General features: G+C 46.3%; 1 protein-coding gene across 7 annotated transcripts in view; it reads right to left on the reverse strand.

The window, feature by feature from the left end:
• Positions 1–20,225, reverse strand: part of PHC2 (polyhomeotic homolog 2) — a 1,003,431-nt gene that overhangs the window by 68,436 nt on the left and 914,770 nt on the right. For all 7 annotated transcript variants that reach the window (XM_069610853.1, XM_069610856.1, XM_069610854.1 and 4 more), the window contains one exon: positions 9,530–9,680. In XM_069610853.1, the coding sequence (XP_069466954.1) occupies positions 9,530–9,680 (151 nt within the window). The remainder of the gene's footprint in view (positions 1–9,529; positions 9,681–20,225) is intronic.

A 20,225-nucleotide genomic window follows, 5' to 3' on the forward strand; every position in this document is an offset into this window, starting at 1 on the left:
ATTGCATATACAGTTATACTTTCGTTAAATAATTAACAGTTGTCATTCAAGTGGGTGTATCAGTGTCTGAAAGCATATCACAAAGGTATGCCCTGAATGGGCCCCAAATGTCCTTTGGTCTACTCATGCTCGGTTGAGCCATTACATACTGCTCCTCACATTCGTTTATGTAGGTTAACTCACGCAGGAAAGTGTCCATGGTGGGGGCAGTCGGGCTCTTCCATGCTTTCAATATACATCTCTTAGCAATAACACATGACACATTGAACAGCCTTCTGAGTTTTTCAGAGCATTTGCCAATATCACCAAACAGGTATTTTTGTGGGGTCAAATGTGGGGGGATCTGTGTGATTTCCGTCAGCATACCTGCAACCCCCTCCCAGAACCGTGCAACGGCCGGGCACTCCCAGTACATATGATAGGGCCCCGCTGCCGGGGTTCCGCATTTGGGGCACTTGCCTGGGTCATTGGGCACAAACATTTAGCTATCCTGGCAGGGGTGTAGTGCAGTCTATTCAGGATTTTGAACTGTATTTGACGCAGCCCCGCATTAAGGGACACCCTTTTCGTGAGCGCGCAGTATCTTGCCCACTTGTCTTCTGGTATTGACATTTTCATGTCTGCTTCCCATTTCTCCTTCACCTGGCTTACCATATCAGAGTGTGTCTGTATTATCTTGTAAAGTCTGGAGATTCCCAGCCCACCCTGTGTTGTGACCAGCTGTACGCATGGGTGTGTAGGGGGTTCTTCGGGAAATGAAGGCCAGCGTGTTTGGTATGCGGACCTCATTCGGTAATATTGCAGTGTCTTGAGCTGCCCACCACCCATACCCATCGTAAACACCTCGAGGGTCACACACTTCCCCTCTATGTACATGTCTCCTACTTTCATCTCTTTGTCGGGGTCCCAATTGTCTTGTATGCCAGTATCAAATGTGGGGGGGGAGGTCGGAGTACTTCCAGAGGGGGATATCGGGGTTGTATGGGATCTCTATTTTCAGCTTTCTATATATAGCTCCCCAGGCTTTTACCTTGCAGCTCACAGGGTCGAATTCGCAAGAGTCCTTATGTTTAGTGTTCAAAATCACCAACCTGATGTTAGTGGGCACAGTGTTGTATTCTTCTATTCGCGTATGCGGGGAGTTGTCAAATTCATCGTACCAGTACTTTGCGAATTGTGCCTGTGCCACCGTATAATAGAGCTCAAAGTCTGGTGCAGCTATCCCCCCCTTTTCGTATGGTTCTGTCATTCTCTCCCAGCTGATTCTTGCCGTCTTCCCGTTCCAAAGAAAAGACACCACCATGGATCGTATCCTAGAGAAGAACTCCCTCCCCGGCCATATGGGGATATTTACAAATAGGTATAGCAGCTTGGGAAGTACTATCATTTTAAGTATGGCGATTCTGCCGTGTAATGAGATTGGGAGTCGCCTCCAAATCTGTAGTTTAGTATTAAGCGTTTGTAGAGCCTGGTCGTGATTCTCAGTGTATAAGGTTTGTTTAGTACTAGAGACTAGAACCCCAAGGTATCTGATGTGGTGTGCGGACCATTTGAGGCAACACATTTGAGCTGGGCATTTTGTGGAGGGGGTGAGCGGGAACACTTCTGATTTGGTGCTATTTACCGTATACCCCAGAGTATTCTGCAAATTCGTTGATATCTGTCATAATGGGAACAATGTTTATATCGGGTTTGCGGACATATAGTAGCGTGTCATCCGCGTACAATGATATTATTTGGATGGCTCCTTTCAGAGTTATGCCCCTGTTGCCGTGCCTCAGCCGTATCGCCGCCGCCATGGGTTCAATTGTCAGGGCAAAAAGGATAGGGGAGAAGGGGCATCCCTGCCTGGTGCCCCTGCCCAGCTTAAACAATTTAGACATAGTTCTATTCGTGTGTACTTTCACGCATGGAGCTGTATAAAGCAGTTTGACATATTGAATGAAATATGGGCCCACCTCGAATGCCTCCAATACCAGAAAAAGATACTCCCAGGAGACCGAGTCAAACGCTCTCTCGGCATCCAGGGATATCGCCACTGCTTGTTTTTTCGGGTTGATCTGTGACATTATGCCAAATAGCCTGCGCAAGTTTAAGGCAGTAGACCTTTGGGGAATAAACCCGCTTTGATCCGTATGTACTAATATTGGCGTTACGGGTAGCATACGGTTCGTCAGCACTTTCGCAAAAATCTTTGCATCCACATTTATCAGGGACAGGGGTCTATAGGAGGACATATCTTGTGGCGGGCGTCGGGGTTTGGGCAGCACCGTGATTATGGCCTCGAGCATAGACTGTGGCAGGGTTTGTTCACCCAGAGCCTCCCCCCACACCTCCAACAATACGGGAACCAGTTCTTCCCGGAATTCCTTATAAAATTCCACTCCCAGGCCGTCTGAACCCGGCGCCTTGCCTGACGCGAGCCCCTTAATCGCCTCGGTGAGCTCCTCTGCCGTGACAGGTTGCTCCAACATTAGCCTATTCTCTTCTGTGAGTTTAGGGAGGTCCAGTGTATCAAGATAAGTTTTGATCTCGTCAGGGGATTTCCTATCTTTATTCGCGTAGTGTTTTGTAAAACTCTGAATTCATCGTTTATTCCCGGTTCGCTCGTTATTGTCACGTTTTGTGCCATGTGGATTGATGCAATCGGGGCCACATGTTTTTCCTGCCTAACCAGGTTGGCAAACATTTTCCCTGCTTTATTTCCCTCCCCGTATCTGCGAGCGCTGGAAGGGGCTGTCATATAATGTACTTCCCGCACTGCCAATCTGTCAAATTCCCTGAGAGATTTATGTATTTCAGCCAGGGTGTCTCCACCGTGTGTCCGGCCGTATACCTCCTCTAGTACGTTCAGTTCCCTCTCCACCCTCTCCAGGTCCCGGCGTACTTCCCTTAAAAGCCCCGTGGTCTTAGATATCAGGGCCCCCCCTCGCCCACACCTTGAACGTTTCCCATACTGACGGAGATGCGCTCAACAGACCCGATGTTATCTGCAAAGAAATTGGCAATTTCCGTATGTAAGCTTTCCGCCACGTTTGGGTCTTTTAGTATACCGCTGGGCATCCTCCATCTCCTAGCCGGCCTTGGGGCGTCTCTAAGAGTAATTTCCAATACCACCGGGGAATGATCAGACATTGTGCACGAGAGTATTTCACAACTCTGTAGGGCGTGTGTTGTACTAGCGGGGACGAACCAGTAGTCTATTCGTGACTCGCTATCATGTACAGAGGAATGGAACGTGCAACGCCTGGTAGTTGGGTGGAGCACCCCCCAGGCATCCAACATGGACAGCTGCTGGATGATCCGCTTCAACGCCAGCGCTGTCCTGGATGGCGACCTGAGTGCTGTGGCGGACCTGTCCAGTCTGGCTAAGCACCACATTGAAGTCTCCTCCCCATAGTATGGTTGCTGCTTCATGTTTAAGAAGGATCTCAAGCATATGTAGATAGAAGTCTGGGTCTTCTATGTTGGGGCCATAGGTGTTTACCAGGGTCATGCGTTTCCCCGCAATTTCCCCCCAAACCAGCACATATCTGCACATTGGGTCCACAAGATGACCTTTGTCAATGAATCCTAAAGATTTGTGTATAAGGATGCTTACCCCTCTGGACTGCGAGGAGTAATTTGTGTAGTAACGCTGCCTACCCCACCTCGCCAGTATCTTCTCATTCACCAATCCCTGCGCATGCGTTTCCTGCAGCATCAAAATGTGGGGCCCGTGTCTGGTGACATAATTACCAACCTTCCTGGCCTTCATTGGATTGTTTAGGCCTCGAACATTCCATGTCATTAGCTTAACCTTCAGCCCATCACCCATTTCCTACGTGTATACATTGCATTGCATTGCATTGTGACAACCATAGCTGCGTGTGTAGCCAGAAATGAGGCGGTACCAACATCTGTGAGACCTTTTTCCAAAAAATCAACAACCAACAACCTTCAACTGTACAAACTTTCCTCCCAGACTTAAACTCGTCCGGGTAGTGATCCCAACAAGGAAACTTCACCATTCGCCCTTTCCCACATCATCTGCCCCAACTTGACGATGGACCCAAATAACTGATTGGAACATTCCTGAGGGTGCTTCGTCGCAAGCCTATGACCAGCCGTCTGGCCGCCCATGCGGGAGACTCTACGGCCCGTTGACATCGGATCTTGGTCCAGGCTAGTTACACCGACTGTAAAGAAAAAGAGCATGTCTCCGCTGTAGGGGAGGTACGATTCAGCCTTCTACCGAATCTCCTCTGCCTTCACCCGGGCCGGGTCTTGCATTTGGGTCTCTTATGCGATCTCGGGGGGGGGGGGGGGGGGGGGAGTGGTATAGAGGCCTCAACGTATGCCATTGCCTCTGCTGGGTTCTCAAAAAAAATGGTCCCTGCCCCCGTGTTGGATTCTCATTTTCGCAGGGAATATTAGGGCATATGGTGTGTTACGGAGTCATAACTGCTTCTTGACCATCTCGTAGGATCTACGTTGTGCCTGTATGTTCGCAGAAAAATCCGGGTAAATATGTATCCTGCTATCTTCATAGTGCAGTGTCCCCTTTTCTCTTGCCAGCCGGAGGATCGTATCTCTATCCCTATAATTCAGGAGTCGTGCAATGATGGTTCGGGGTGGAGCGCCCGGCTTGGGAGTTGGTGCAAGGGTGCGGTGGGCTCTTTCAACGAGGAAGTGGTTTGACAGGGAGTCTTCCCCCAATACAGATTTCAGTAGTTCTTCCACCCTCCTCTCCATAGAGCCTTTGCCAGATGACTCTGCCACCCCAACAATACGGATATTATTCCTGCGGGATCTGGATTCGAGATCCTCGCACTTGTTCTGAGTCTTACGGAGCTCCGTCTGAAGCTGGGCTATATCGCGTCCATGTTGTACAAGCACATCTTCATTTACCCTTATCCTGTTTTCTGCTTCCGAGATGAGCGCGCTTTCCTTTTCCACTCGCGCTTTCAAAGGGCCAATCGTTGCCACACTATCATCTAGTTTCACGTTGACGGCAAGGAACCCATTTTGCACGATTGTTGCCAGGCGATCCAGGGGATCTGTGTCTCGGTTTTCAAGTGTTTGTGTTGCCCCTTCAAATGTCACCTGTGGCTGGGAGTTGATATAAGAATGCATTGGACCAGTCTTTCTTCCCCCTGCCGCTTTCTTCTCTGTGCGGTCCATTAGGCGGCATCAACGTTTTTGGGATGGACTGTGCTCTCCCACGTATGTATGCTTATTGGTGTCCAATGTCGGATTGCAGCCGTTGCGCTGTATGTTGGCAGCACAGTCCGCGTCCCGCAACCAGGCCCGCGGTGCACCGCAGTATAGGCGCGGGGGTAGTTACTGTTCATTCCAGGCGCCCCAAAGTGTGTTTCTTGTACCACTGCGGTCCTCGCGAGACCCCGGGCGCAGTCTGGGAGTATGCCGACAGTGTAAGCCACCTACAATCCCCCTCGATGCCAAGAGGTTGCAGCGTCCGGTCAGGTGCCTCGTCTTCTCCCCCTCTTCCAGGGGGTCCAGGAGCGCTGCTATTCCACAGCCACCAGCCCGTCCGCCGTATCCCTCAACCGGATTCTGGCACAGAGTCACCCACACCCACACGCCTGTCCTGCACAGGAGGAGTCAGCGGGTATGAGGGAAGGTGTTTCGGCGGCTTTTCCAGGCCTTGCCGTCTGAGGCGTAGCACAACGAGCACAGGGGCCCTCCACACCTACGCGGGCTCCTTCTTCCGCTTTACGGCACATCACGTATCCCACTGAGGCCCCGGCGGCAAGCAATATTTGTACCCGAGAGACACCGGGGGGCCAGGACGCTGCCCAGAAGCAATCCTGGCACCAGGCGACTCTCCCTCTCACAGCGCCCCCCACTCCTTCGCCGGCCCCTCCGTATCTGGGCTTCACTCACAGTTCTGCAGCGTTCGCCCCCACACACCCGTCACAGGTGCATCGCGTATAGCAGCACCGGCCCGCGGCGCCTCTCCCCCCTTCCCCCCGGGCGGCTCACTTACTTCACCAGCCACGTCCCAGATGGACTCAGCCGCGGGGGGATGGACGGGGGGGGGGGGCCAGTAACCAACGGAGCGCACGTTGCCGTCGCGGCGTGTCCTCGAAGGATTTTCTTCTGGCCCGGGGTCCGGTGTGGGAAGGTCTGGACGCCTGTCTTCACACAGGCGGGCGAAGAATAAACGGATCGTCGCTGATGTGTTGGCGGGCTGCCCCTCCCCCACCTGGCCGACCCGCCGCTGCATGCCACAGACTCAAGTGGAAATCGCCCGCAGGCGGCCGCGCTGCACCTCTTCAGACGCTGCAGCTGTAGCTTCGGATATCTCCGCTGTCCCAGGGTCCGCGCGCTCCGCCTTCACAGGATGCCTTCCGCGAACCTTCCACAGATAATTCTGCAATGTTACGCCGGTCAACCCAACTCTGGCAGGATTTATATTTAAAAGGATTTCAGTCGAGCCGGAGCTCTTCACCTAGGCGGCCATCTTAGCTGTGCGCAACAGCGCCCCCATCTTTTCTTCACTTTAAAAGGCACTGAACAAAGTCTAAGAGAACTTACCTCTTGCTGTAGAGTTGCTTGCATCTTCTACCACTCACAAGTCTAATCAGCTTGTGGCCCTACATTTGATTCTTCTTTTCTTCAAAGACTTCTAAAACATTGTGCAAAGACGTTTCCATTTACCTACCAGAGGTGCTTCAGCCTATAAAAGACTTTTGCCCATTGACTTTGACTTAGTCTATTGTGCTGAATGACTCTTTCTGGAGGCATCCAAAAGTATTTGCCTGCTTAAGAATATTTGTGGTCTCTTGTATGTTCCAACTAATCTTTTCCTTTGACTTATTACTATATGTTCTAAATGCAACAGTGATATATTAATGTCCCCAGCACCCTAGCAATTGAAGCCACTTGAGGGTGTAGGTAGTGTCTGTGGGCCATCCCAAAAGGGTATCTACGGATTTAGAGATCTTAAAGAGTGTATTTCATGAAGTGTATTTGAGTGTTACTATTATATTGCTTATTCGATCTGACTGATAAATTAATAATTTTTTATTCAAGAAACCTTGAGTGTAAGGGTTTATTTGAATACTTGTAACTGTAATAACTCCACTACAGCTCACATTGACCCCTCTTGAGATAAGCCTGGCTGTTCAACACGCTATACCAAAACTGTTAAGTACAAGCTTATACCAAAGGTTGGTTTTCCTATACATGTAGTCAGAGTTGTTTGTAGTGTTCCCAGAGGGTACTGCATACAAACCTTGCCTAACATTCAGTGGCACAGGGAAGTCTTAGATTTACCAAAGGTTTAAATACCTTCTCTTTGTGAAACTGTTTCCAAGAGCAGTAAAGTGAAATTGACTTTACTTACATTTTGTAACTTTCTAGACCCAGCACACACTATTTTACCAGAGGGTGCTTGAGGGGTTACTTAGAATCCCCTTTGCCTAGTTTCTCATGTAACATGTTTATGTTGACCTTTCTACAATTAATGGCTGGTGGCAGTGGTTTACTTTTGACAACCATTGTTTGTTTTTACCACGGGCTGCAATTGCAGCTGCAGTAAGACAGCCATGGGTACCCAGTTTATCAAAATGGCCTGGTCGTCTTTTTTCGCCATTTCTTGTTGGAAAGGTCTTTCTTGAGATTTACTCTGCGCCAAACCAGGTTTGGTCCCTTTGTTTGTTTGGTCTTTGACGGAATTCACGAGTGAAGCCCGCCTCTGGGGCCAGCATGTCTCGCAGGGGCACAATGTGAGGGAGGTGCCGAAACTCTCTGTGCTTAATCTCCTTGGTTACAGGAATACACCCAAAAGGTGATTGGCCGGCTGGCTGTCCTTGGAGGACATCCAACCTGCTGTGTGATTGACAGCTAGGCTGGAATGAATGGGCGAAACCTGTATAAAACAGAAGCGAGCTTGAACCATTTCTTCTAACCAAAGGTACTGTAACACTAAGGGAACTTATCTCCTTTTGTGTAGCCTTGCTTGTTCTCAGATGATACTTGTCTTGGTTGCTTTTGCAGAGTTGCTTGCAGCTTTGCCCTTCACATACCCCCTCCTCCCCCCAGCTTGTGGCCCTTCTGTGATTCTTTATTTCTACAAAGACTTCTAAAACATTGTACAAGACTTACCTAGAAGAAGTGCTTCAGTTAACAGACTTTTGTTCAATTGACATTGGCTAGCCTGGCTCCCCGAAAGACTCTTCTAACCTCTGACTTTGAATTTACCTTTCCTCCACGAAAGGGTTAATTTCCTTTGCATTGGGGGTTAAAAAGTACTTACCTGCTGTAGAATATTTGTATAACCTTTTGTTTTATTCCCAAACCCTTTTCTTTGACACCAACTCAGTATTGCTCTAAATGTACCAATGATATGTTAATGTCCACATTGTCCTAGTTACTTGAGTCACCTCAGGGTGTAGGAATCATCTGTGTGCCATCCCAAATGGGTACTTGCTGATTTAGAGAAACAGAGTGTGCATTTATTTTGAAGTGTATTTGTGTGTTGCTATATATTGCTCCCTTCTGAAGCAGGCTTATTGAACTGACTGTTAAATTAATAATTGTTTAATCAAGAAACGGAGTGCAAGTTTGTTTGAATACCTGTCACTGTGAATCTCTGTGTAAAAATCCTACTGCTCACATTTACCCCTCTTGAGAGAAGCCTGGCTGCTCACTCACACTACCAGCCTCTGTAGTTTGGGTACCTATTGCCAGGAAGTCAAGGTTTCTGTAGTCTCCCAAAGGGTACTGCACACAATCTTGCCTAGCATGCACTCACAAAAGCAGAGATTCCACCCCCTCTCCTCACCCCGTACCATAAACTACAAGGTTTTGCATACATCATCAAACGGGCACCTGCATGTTCATATCAGAGATGGAGTGATTGAGGTAGAACTCCTGTGAAGGGTTAATCACTCTACCCTTTCAAGCCAAGCATTGCTCTCCTATTCTCCGTTAAGTTGCCACAATTGTTTACCCTTCAAATGCACCACTTTTGATATTGATATTTTATTTCTATTGCGCTCGTACACAAGAGTTTCAGAGCGCGACAAGGCAAGGGAGGGGAACAGGGGAGAACAAAACAACGATCTTACTAGGCCCAGTGACATTGAGAACGCGCAAGTGCATGGGAAAGGGGGAGGGGAAAGTGCATGGAAGGGGGAGAAGTGGAAAGTGCGAAGCAGAAGAGAAACAGATAATAAATAAATAATAAAGGCAACAAACAGTGGTAGTGCAGCCAGCAATTTGCAAGTGCTAGGTTTACGACAGCAGACAGGGTAGGTCTGATAAGTGCAGGAAGAAAAAGGGTGGGCACTTTCCCCTCAAACGTACCCTTTTGTCCTCCAGAAGTATGGCGAGTGCCCTCCAAAAATGGAAAACGCCCAACTCCTTTGTCATATGGTAAAATGGCACATTTGCACTAATTTTCTATGTGTGCATGAGCAGGTGCACACAAATGCAAACCAACCTTGTGAATCTAGCTCAGAGACTCAAACTACTGAATCTTCGTATCAGCTTGGGGTATATAGTTCCAACCAAAGCCTACCTTGAGGGAAAGGCTCCTCCATCTCAGAGTCAGTTGTGGTAGTTGTAGTTGTAGTGGTGGTTGTGGTGTCTTGCTGGGGGCTTTTTTCAACCAAAAGGGCATGCTGGTACTTCTTTTTCAGGCTCTCGACTAGTAATGATGCACGTACTACCTATTGGAGAGAGAAAACGCCCTGACATTTTTATAATGCAAACAATGCTGGGTCAATCCCACAATAGATGTTCTACGGCATCCCTTACCTACACTAGCTATAACACCCTTTCTCGGTGCTACATACTCTTCAAGCCATTATTTTGATTGCATTTTATAAAGCGAGACATACCACAAGGATGGCCTTGATTACCTTGTGAAGGAACTGTTAGAAAGGCCACATTTGGGGATTTTGAATTTGAGGTGGGGCGCAGACAGTAGTTGTTTGAAGGGTTGTGTTGTGGGTGGATTTCCAAAATCAACTATAGTGTGGATTTTGGGATGCCAACCTATCATGGTGAACAGGAAAGTCACTTAACTCTAGCCAAACTCAATCAAGGTAGGCAGCAGACTTAAGAGGGAGTGTCAAGAGTTGTCTAGGGCTACAATGAGTCTACACAAGGCAACACAAATAATTTAAGTTAGACTGGTAAGTACAAACATAAACAATGATTTCAGGCCCTAAAAATACACATTAAGCAATGAAACCTGTAGGTACATATTTCCACATACATACTATAAAAACATAGTATACACATTTGCCCTTAGGAAAAGATAGAAAAACATGGGATACAATAACCAGTGTGATACATGCAAGTACTCGATGCACACTCTAGAGCAGCAGTCTCCAACCTGTGGCTCTCCAGATGTGTTGCACTTTAACGCCCATAACCCCTAGCTAGCATAGTCAATGGTATGGGTTCATCGGAGTTGTAGTACAAAACAACTGGAGAGCTGCAGGTTTCAGACCCCCACTTAGTAGTTGTGATTCAAGTGTTCCAATGGTTAACACAGAAGAGTAACTCTCTATCCCAACACACTAGGGTAGTCCCTGGAGGTTATCCTTGACCAGATCACCACTGATCTTGCTCACAGAAAAGAGATGGTCACAGGACCTTATGCCCATTTAACCCTATGGTGGAAAGGCGGGAAAGGAACAGGTGTGTTGACTTAACCCCCTTGCTCGTATTTCACCTCAGACTACTGCTGAGGATACTACTGCTGAGGATCTAGAATCCGTTGGGTTACACATACTTATGTGCTTGGTCCAGTCACGGGAGGCCCAGCGTTCACGGGTGCAGAGGTCAATTTCGGGCGCAGGATTTAGTTTCAGGGGGTCATTCTGCTTTAATCTCAATTCCAGGCACCTTTCAGTTGAACACGCAGGTCTTGCAAGGCTTTCGCTGATGCAAGAAGGCTCAAAATGCAGGAGCAGGTGTCTCGTAGTACGAACTAAAGATCCTCCAAGTTCCGAGGATGATGTTGGGTAAGAATTGGTGCAGTCCAACTGGTGAGGACTACACACAACTTATCTGCTTGCTATTGGGCAACCCACCTTTTAATATAGGCAAACAAAGGGGGGGTCTGGGAATCTCTCTACCAGCACGAACACAGCCCAATGACCTGTTCTTGGGTGAATAACCCCTGGGAGAGACTCTACCAAGTCTTTAGCTCACTGTCCTTTTCACAGAGAAGAAAATTCCCCGCATATCCCGGGCAGGACAAAGGCTGATATGCGGGGAAATTTCTTCTCTGTGAAAAGGACAGTGAGCTAAAGACTTGGTAGAGTCTCTCCCAGGGGTTATTCACCCAAGAACAGGTCATTGGGCTGTGTTCGTGCTGGTAGAGAGATTCCCAGACCCCCCTTTATTTGCATACATTAACTTTGGGTTTCACCCTAAGTTAACAGGGCAATCCAGACGTGGACCCCTTGCTCACTGTTCCTAAAGAGGCAACAGTTTCACCTCACTGATGATGCCCAACAAGGCTGAAACACGTGTATGGGGTTACTGATGGTACTCTTGTTCAGAGGAGAATTGCCTAGCATTTCGGCGCTGGACTGCCCCCGGGCAGGACAAAGGCTGATATGCGGGGAAATTTCTTCTCTGTGAAAAGGACAGTGAGCTAAAGACTTGGTAGAGTCTCTCCCAGGGGTTATTCACCCAAGAACAGGTCATTGGGCTGTGTTCGTGCTGGTAGAGAGATTCCCAGACCCCCCTTTATTTGCATACATTAACTTTGGGTTTCACCCTAAGTTAACAGGGCAATCCAGACGTGGACCCCTTGCTCACTGTTCCTAAAGAGGCAACAGTTTCACCTCACTGATGATGCCCAACAAGGCTGAAACACGTGTATGGGGTTACTGATGGTACTCTTGTTCAGAGGAGAATTGCCTAGCATTTCGGCGCTGGACTGCCCCCGGGCAGGACAAAGGCTGATATGCAGGGAAATTTCTTCTCTGTGAAAAGGACAGTGAGCTAAAGACTTGGTAGAGTCTCTCCCAGGGGTTATTCACCCAAGAACAGGTCATTGGGCTGTGTTCGTGCTGGTAGAGAGATTCCCAGACCCCCCTTTATTTGCACCTTTTAATATAGGCCTATATTACACAAGTTGGTAGTAAGAGGGGTAATGTGAGCTGTACAATTGAAATCAGTAAGTACAAGTAGCCAAGTAACACTTATCCACTTAGTTATATATGATATGCATTACTTACCGTAATGGCATATCTGATGATTGTATCTGCTTAGATTCACATGATGTGCATATAGTCCCACATATAGTGGTAATTGCAGAGTATTACATCTCTTCTTTCGAGGCTCAAAAGGGGACATTGACATGGGTGTGCCTGTAACACTATCCCTAAAGTGACGTGTAGTGTACCCAAAATCCCTCACGCGTCGAGTCCCTCATTGTATTTTTTCTGCCGTGAGGGAGCCATGCGACTATCGTGATTGAGGGTGGGGGGGAGAGAAGGAGGGGGGCTAGAGAGAGAGAGGGGAGACGACAGGGGAGGGAGAGAGAGAGAGAGAGAGATAGAGAGAGAGCGAGCGAGCGGTAGTAGTAGATGTCTATGTTCATTCCATCCGAGGAGGGAGGAAGGATGGGCACATGTTAATCTAAGCAGATAAAATCATCAGAAATGCTATTACAGTAAGTAATGCAGGTCTTCTGATGCTTGTGAATCTGCTTAAAATCACATGCTCTGCATAGTCTAGCGAACAGTACCAAGAGTTGGTGGTGGGACGCGAGAAGGAAAAGTAGTGAAAAGAGGTCTTAGTACTGCTTGTCACACCTGTGAATCAGACCTAGAGTGTGTGTCTAGGCAATAGTGTGGTAAAGGTGTGTACAGAACTCCAGGTTGCTGCCTTGCAAACGGATTAGAGGGGAACATTTGCAAAGAAAGCTATGGAAGCCCCAGTGTTAGGGAGAATTCTCATAAATGTGCTAATTCCCTTCACCTTAGAGACCCCCAGCGCTGTCCAGTTAAAGCATCGAATGAAAAAGGATCGAATGCAAAAGGATCGACACAATAGGGCCGAAAACAAAAGGATCGATTTTTTTTTAATTATATATTTTTTGGGGGGGTTTCGTATAGGTAAAACAAATTGTTTTTACCAAAAAAACGGGGGTTGGGGGGACCCCCCAAAAATAAATGTTAGAACATTACCGACCCCCAGCAACTTTGCTGGATTTTGATGACTTGATTTTTTTACCTGGAGAGAGTGTGAGCCTTTTTTCCCACTCTCTCATTTATTTTGAGGTGTGTTTTACTCTTGTGTTCTTGGATTACAGAGTTTTAGACAACTCCAATAGCATCATCTTGTCATATGTGTCACACACCACCCTCAGTGCAGTGACACAGGGAAGCCTTTCAGGCTGTCCCAAGGTTTAAATACCTTCTCTGGGATAAACTACTGTTTCCCAGAGAAAGTAAAGTTAAATTGACTTTACTAGTCTTTTTTAAATTCCTAGACCCAACACATTCTATCTTACAATAGAGTGCTGGAGGGGTTACCTAGTTAGTATCCCCTATGCCTAGAAACTAATGTAGCAGTCAAATGCTGCCCTTTCCTCTCGAAATAGCTGGTGGCAGTGGTTTTACAACAAACTACATGATTTTTCCCGACTGTGAACCGGTAGCGTTAAATCGCAGGAGACATGTTTTTCAAGATGCCGTCTGAGCCCCCTTTGTTTAAACAGGTCCTGGTCTTCTTTTTTTGCTATTTCTTTTTGGAAAGGTCCTTATAGAGTTTGTCTCTGCCCTAAACTAGGTTTGGTCCCTTTGTTCCTATTCCTTTGGCGGGCTTCAGGACTGAAGACCACCTCTGGCGCCTAAGTGTCTGGGGTGGGCAGGAAGTGAAGGAAGTGCCCGAAACGCCCTGTGTGCGGTCTGCTAGGAGACCCAAATGCACTCTGTGGTGATTGGCTGGCTGACTGTCCGGCAAGGACAGCCACCCTGCTGGGTGAGTGACAGCTAAGCTGGAATGAATGGGAGAAAACTGTTTAAAAGGCGAGTCTCTGGGACTGGAAGGCAGAGTCGACCACTGGACTGAAAGAACTGAAGACGAGCTGGAAGAGGACGGCCGCTGCAACCACTGGACCGTTGGTTTGCCCGGTGAAGCCCTGGTGCAAATTCCGAATTGCCAGAACTCCATTTGACAGAGAAGCTCCTTCAAGGACGGCTTCTTCCTTTGAGTTGGTGGGACCAATCAGCTCAGAAGACACCTGGATACCATACTCAATGCTGGTTAAGGTTTAACCAGGGAGAGGGAAACCAGTTTGTGTCTTGAATTACCAGCGAATTGAACCGAAGTGACTCCATTTTGTTTGCTCGGATTACGATCCTGTGCAGTGCAGGAGTCCCCCGACGTCCTCCCTCTTGTCTCCACGACTGAGGCTCAGGAACAGCCAGATCTGCAGGAACTCCCAGGAACCAACATCTTCAGCTGCATCTTTTTGCTTCACATTAAAGTACTGTGCCATCCAGTTGAGAGATCCTATCTCTCTCGCGGTGAAAGTTTGTGAAACTTACCCAACTTGCAGGCCTAATCAGCTTGTGACCCAGCATATCATTTTTTTTGTCTAAACTACCTCTGAGAACTTTTACAAAGACTTCTCTGCTTGTTACCAGAACTGATCTGTCCTATCCAAGAACACTAGACTATTGACTTTGGCCTGGCCGATTCAATTGAACTGAACTGACCCTCCTGGTACACTGAACCTTTGCATTGCCTAACTGAAGTGTTTTCTAATCCATTGTACAAATGTATGTCCTTCTATTCCCATTGAAAGTAATTGAAGTGCCAATTTTTGTCTCCTTTTTCAGGGGAGCGCAAACTGTCCCTACAATTTAAGAGTTTGTTACTGTAGTGTATTGGTGTTTCATATTAAGTTGATTTCTACTAGTGAATGTTTGCCAAATGATTGTGTAAATAAACATACATATTTTTTTTTACCAAGAAACCTTGACTGTAAGTGTCTACTTGAACTGCTGTGATTGTGATACTTCTCTGTAACTTCATTTACTGCTCACATTCCCTCTTGGGATAAGCCTGGCTGCTCAGCTCGCTACCAAAAAAGTGTGTGGTACAGACTTATACCAAAGGTTGGTTTTTGCTTACACCTTCAGTCGTAATTGTGTGTTGTGTTCCCAGAGGGTACTGCAGGTAATTCTGCCTAACAGATAGTGTTACAGGCACATCCATGTCGACGTCCCCTTCGATCCTCGAAAGACAGTATGCAATACTCCACGATTACCACTAGATGTCGGACTATATGCACAACATTTGATTCTGAACAGATTCAAAGCATCCGAAAAATATGCATTTGTAATATACACAAGGTTTAAATAAGCATTCTTTAAAAAGCATCATCTACTAGTAACATTCAATCATAGTTGGATTAAGTTTTTAAAAGACAATAAAAGTTGGTAAATACTTTTCTTCTGCTAACACATGTTCCAGCACACAGAGAGACTTCAGTAAAGGTCAGTATTGCACTTATTTTCAGTTGCCAATTCAGTTATTGACTTGTTTAAGGAAGGAAAGGTTAGAATAAGGTTTAGAACATACTTTCAACAGTTTGTAAAACAATTACAATCTCCTAAAGTGAGGCAGGTAAACTTTTATCCCAGCAATAATAGTGTTCACAATTATAACCTATGCAGGAACAGGTACTGCCAAAGCCAGTAGGTTCAGAGGAGTGCCTTTAGGGAGCTAGGATAGCAAAAGTCAATGGACAAAGTCAATAGTTCTGATGCACTTCTTAGACAAAATCTTGAGCAAGATAGGAAGCACACTTATGGCCAAAAGGACTTCACCGGGCACTTCGCGGTACAGGAGAGTGCGGCTGGCATCTCGTCTTTTTCTTTGGATGTTCCTCTCCAGTGGTTGATTCTGCCTCTAGTCCCTCTAGTCCCAAAAGCCTGGCTTTTTATGCGATTTCCCATTCATTCACAGCCTATGCTGTTAATCACACGCAGGGTGGCTGTCCTTTAAGGGCAGCCAGCCGGCCAATCAGGACTGATTTCACTCAACTAGCAGAGTAAAAGCCAAGAAGGAACTACCAAACAGAAAATGGCAAAAATAGAAGACCAGTGCCATTTTTAGAAGAATTGTCACCCATGAGTGCTGTACTGCAGCTGAGGATTCATCCTGCAGTAAAAATGCACACTGGTATTAAAATAAACCACTGCCACCAGCCATTTAAATGTAGGTTAGGGTAACCAAAAATGTTGCACGAGAAGTGGGATAGGGCATTAGCAAGTAACCAGCCAGCACTCCACAAGAGTGGTGTGGGCTGGTCCCACAAAGAGAAAGGCAAGTAAGACAGGGATCATCTTACTATTCTTGGGAACAGTAGTTCACCCAAGAAAATGTATTTAAACATTCAGAGAAGTCCAAGGGACCTCTCAGTGGCACTGCACATGAGGTAATGTGTGTCACTATACAACAAGCAGATGCCTATGTAGTTTGTCAAGACTCCCTAAAACAGTAAAACAAAAAAACCCTAGTCAGGAAAAATACACGAGAGTGAGAAAAAGGTCCCCCTCACTCAGGAGGAAAAATCACAAGCCCTAAGTCCAGTAAAAGAGCAGGGGGTCTCTAAGGTTGAAGGGAATTAAAACAGAAATGAAAATTCTCCCTAACAGATGTCAACAGCTGCAGCAAGTTAGCCCAGGCGAAAGCTGTTATATCCACTGGGAGGTGGTCCAGGGACCCTTCTGAAGGCACAAGTGTTAGGAAAGATTTTCATCTTTGTTATAAATCTTCATGACCTGTGTAAACCCCAGAACATTTTGCTTGGACGTGGTAATTATTTTACCTTGTCCCTAGTTACTCGTTTTATGGGTGACCTTTTTATGTCTTGGAGTGGAGAACTTTGGACCGACTAATGTATTACGGCAGCACACATCATTTTGAATGCAGTGGCTTTCTTTTAATTATCTTATTAGTTCTTGGGTGAAATACTGTTCCCAAGAAGTAAAGTGGGATTCACATCCCCTTTACATTGATTTAAGTGAGCCAGCGCACTCCACCTTATTTGGAGTGCTGGGGGATACAATGTATCCCCTTTCTTACTTACCTGGTAACATTTTTGTTACAATAATAAGTTTAGTTGAATGGCTGGTGGCAGTGGGTTTACCTTAGTTAATTTTTAGTCTCATTACTTGCAGGCTGTTAAATCAGCCTCAGTAATGCACAGAAGGAACACCATTCTGCTAGAATGGTGGGCTCCTTCTTTCAGCATTTCTTGTTTGCTTGTTGTTTCTGAGGTCTTCCCCTGCCAATCTAGGAGGGAACGACCTCGGATGAAGTGATCTTTGGCGGGAATCCTTTGTATTCCCTGCCTAGGCTACAGAGTGTCTGAGAAAGCTGGAAGCGAGCTAGGAGTCAAACACTCTGAAGCCCTTTGTCTTTCACCTTGCCTCAAAGGAACCAAGTCCCAATGGGGGAGTGGCTGTCCTTAGTGGACAACCAGACCGCCCCTTTCTGTAAACTGCAGGGAGGATTTGCAGAAGTTGTGCTCTTGTGTCTGATAAATACTCGGAACCCGTAAACTGCTGGCAAGTCGATCACCGGAGTTGAATCCGAACAGGAAGATCAAGAAAAGACGCCTGTAGTGATTTCCAGCGACCTGACAGCCTGCTGTGTAACCAGAGCCTGATGCAACCCTTCCAACAGACTTGGGGGTCCCGAATAATGAGACCTCTACTACCCAAAGGCTGATGAGATCCACTAGTCTCAAGACTACCTGCATTTTGAGCCATCCCATAATGTGCTGCGACCTTGCTGGGCAACAAACTGCCAATACTCTGGGACCTCACGCCTGAGTGCAGTGTATGGTCTTCCAAAGTCTGAATCCGTCCGAAACTTTGGTGGACTTCTGCTGGATCTCAAGAGACAATTCAAATCCCTGAATTCCCCTCACCAGAGTGCAGGACGGAAAGAGTGAAGAAAATCCGACCAGCAATATTAGTTCTTCATCTGGCAGCCGTAAAAAGGCGCCAAATCCACAGAGCCGTGAGAAAGCGCAAAGAGTCCTTTGCTGGAAGTCTCCTCGGACGACTGCTGCTGCAAGTTCCCATTCAGTGTCCAGTTCTTTCATCTCCCAACAAAGAATCCAAGGACCGGGTCCTGTGCTGCTGCATCCTGAAGGCATCCACTCCGAAGCTCTTTTCTCCTAAGGTACTGTGCGGACTTCGGTAATACTTACCTTCAGTCTTGTGTGAATCCTCTGAGGCTGCGTGGGTTAAATTGTGTGGTTGGTAGTTTGCCCATACCACATGTCCAGGCCTAATGCTGGAACACATAGGGAACATTCTCTGAAGTCTCTGAACACTAACTCTGAAGCGAATACTTACTTGTTTAAGAAGACATCCTCTTGAACTTTGAATTTCCTGCAACTGAACCATATTCTGACCTGCCTACTGCTGACACCTAGACCATTAGGGTCCTCTTCTGCCTCTGAGAAAACTCATGCTACAGACTAGGGAAGGACTTTATAAGATAAGGATTCTGCCTTTAAGTTTAAGTGTAAAAGTACTTACTGGCTAAAGAGGTTAGTGTGGTAAATAGCTCTGTGAAAGAAGTTACAAAGTATCATTAAGTTTAGGCTTACCTTTGAGTTGCATTCTACCCCTCTAAAAAGTGTATAAATTGCTTTGAAAGGCGTTTACCCCTTCTAAAAATTAAAAGTATTGGTACTGTTTTATTATTCTTAACTGATTGAGTGTAAAAGCTTACTAATAGGGTTTACCTGCCTTGAATAACACTGTGTCACTCTTAAAGTGTATCATAAGGGTTTGCATTCCCTGATCTGCTATATACAGATCTTAAACAGTCTGAGTTAATACTTGACTGACTTTGGCTGCTAGCCCCTCTTAAAAGTATATAGGTTTTACTCCCTTTGATTAGCTGCTACTCTTCTAAACTTGCAACACAGGGTTGTGCTTTCCCTGACACTGCTTAGAGCAGTTCTAAAATAGTCATAGGGTCAATTACTTACCTCGAAATACATTGGGCCTCATAAGTATGCTTATAAGATTATTCACTGCCTAAATTGAGTTTTTTGTAAACCCTGTGCTGCCTGAGAGTTTTTATTGCTTAAAGTGGAACTTTAGAAAGATCAGATGCTTGTGGACCGTAGGCCACGCCCACCACAGAATTGCATCATTTAAACTGGTGTGGTGACCCTTGTGGTGTTAAGCCCGGCTGGAGTGAAGGGCGACTGGATCACTGTTGGGCGTGTTATGGCGACCTGAAATCCACTGCAGCCTGTCATCGTCCCAAGTATTCTCTGGAGAAATATTTAATGCAAGCTGAAGCATCAGAAGTAAGAAATACACCAAATAAACATATAATAGATCTCCTGGTTGGGGGAGGAGGGGGGTCAGACTAAGGCCGCTCCTTAAGCTGTCGGCGTATCCAACTCAGGTGGTCCCTTGGAACTGAAACACTGGACATTATGGGTGTAGCTTCCTATTAATAAACCGATTATTCCAGTTATAGGACATTAATATATTTATTTACAGGTTCAACTTAATATTGGTGTGTTATTTTTAAAATAGTGTATTTTTAACATTTTGATAGGAATGGTTTTTAAAAACTAAAACTAATGCCCCTTTACACATAGCTCTTTTTACCCTCCTCTTCTTTTGGTGATATTGTCTGAAAACCCTTTATGCCTGTATTTTAACTTAGTTTGGGGCTGCGAAGATCTCTTCTCCTCTATCACTCGTAAGGGTTTGTCTTTATCAATACTATTTATTGTTGGTCACAAGCACTTTTTTGCATAAGCACTTTTGCACTTTAACCTATAGTTCTTTTTTTGGTAGGTAGGGAGTAATTTTTGGCTCCTCTCCTATGGGGTTCATAGGATTTCTGTATCCTCTGTTCATATTTCCGAGTGGTTGGTTTACCCCCCCCCCTTTCATTCGTATCATGGGCCCAAGCTCATGTTCCCACAACCATAGGTCAAAGAAAGGGAAAAAAAATATACCCACACCCAATTCAAAACCAGGAACTTTGGTGTTGGGCAAAGAAAAAAACTTAATGAAAAGAGGTAATAAAGATGTTAGCCATACTAGCTGGGCCAAATGTGCATTAGAGCAACCTAAGATACTTAGTTTCTTAACTATAAAAGAAAAAGTGAATGTACCTGAGACGGCAGAACTTCAACCCCCCCTTCCAATAGCTCGATGACTGATAACAATTCACTGTTGAAA

The sequence above is a fragment of the Ambystoma mexicanum genome, chromosome 8 (genome assembly GCF_040938575.1).
Source record: "Ambystoma mexicanum isolate Mex_15411 chromosome 8, UKY_AmexF1_1, whole genome shotgun sequence".
NCBI lineage: Eukaryota > Metazoa > Chordata > Amphibia > Caudata > Ambystomatidae > Ambystoma > Ambystoma mexicanum.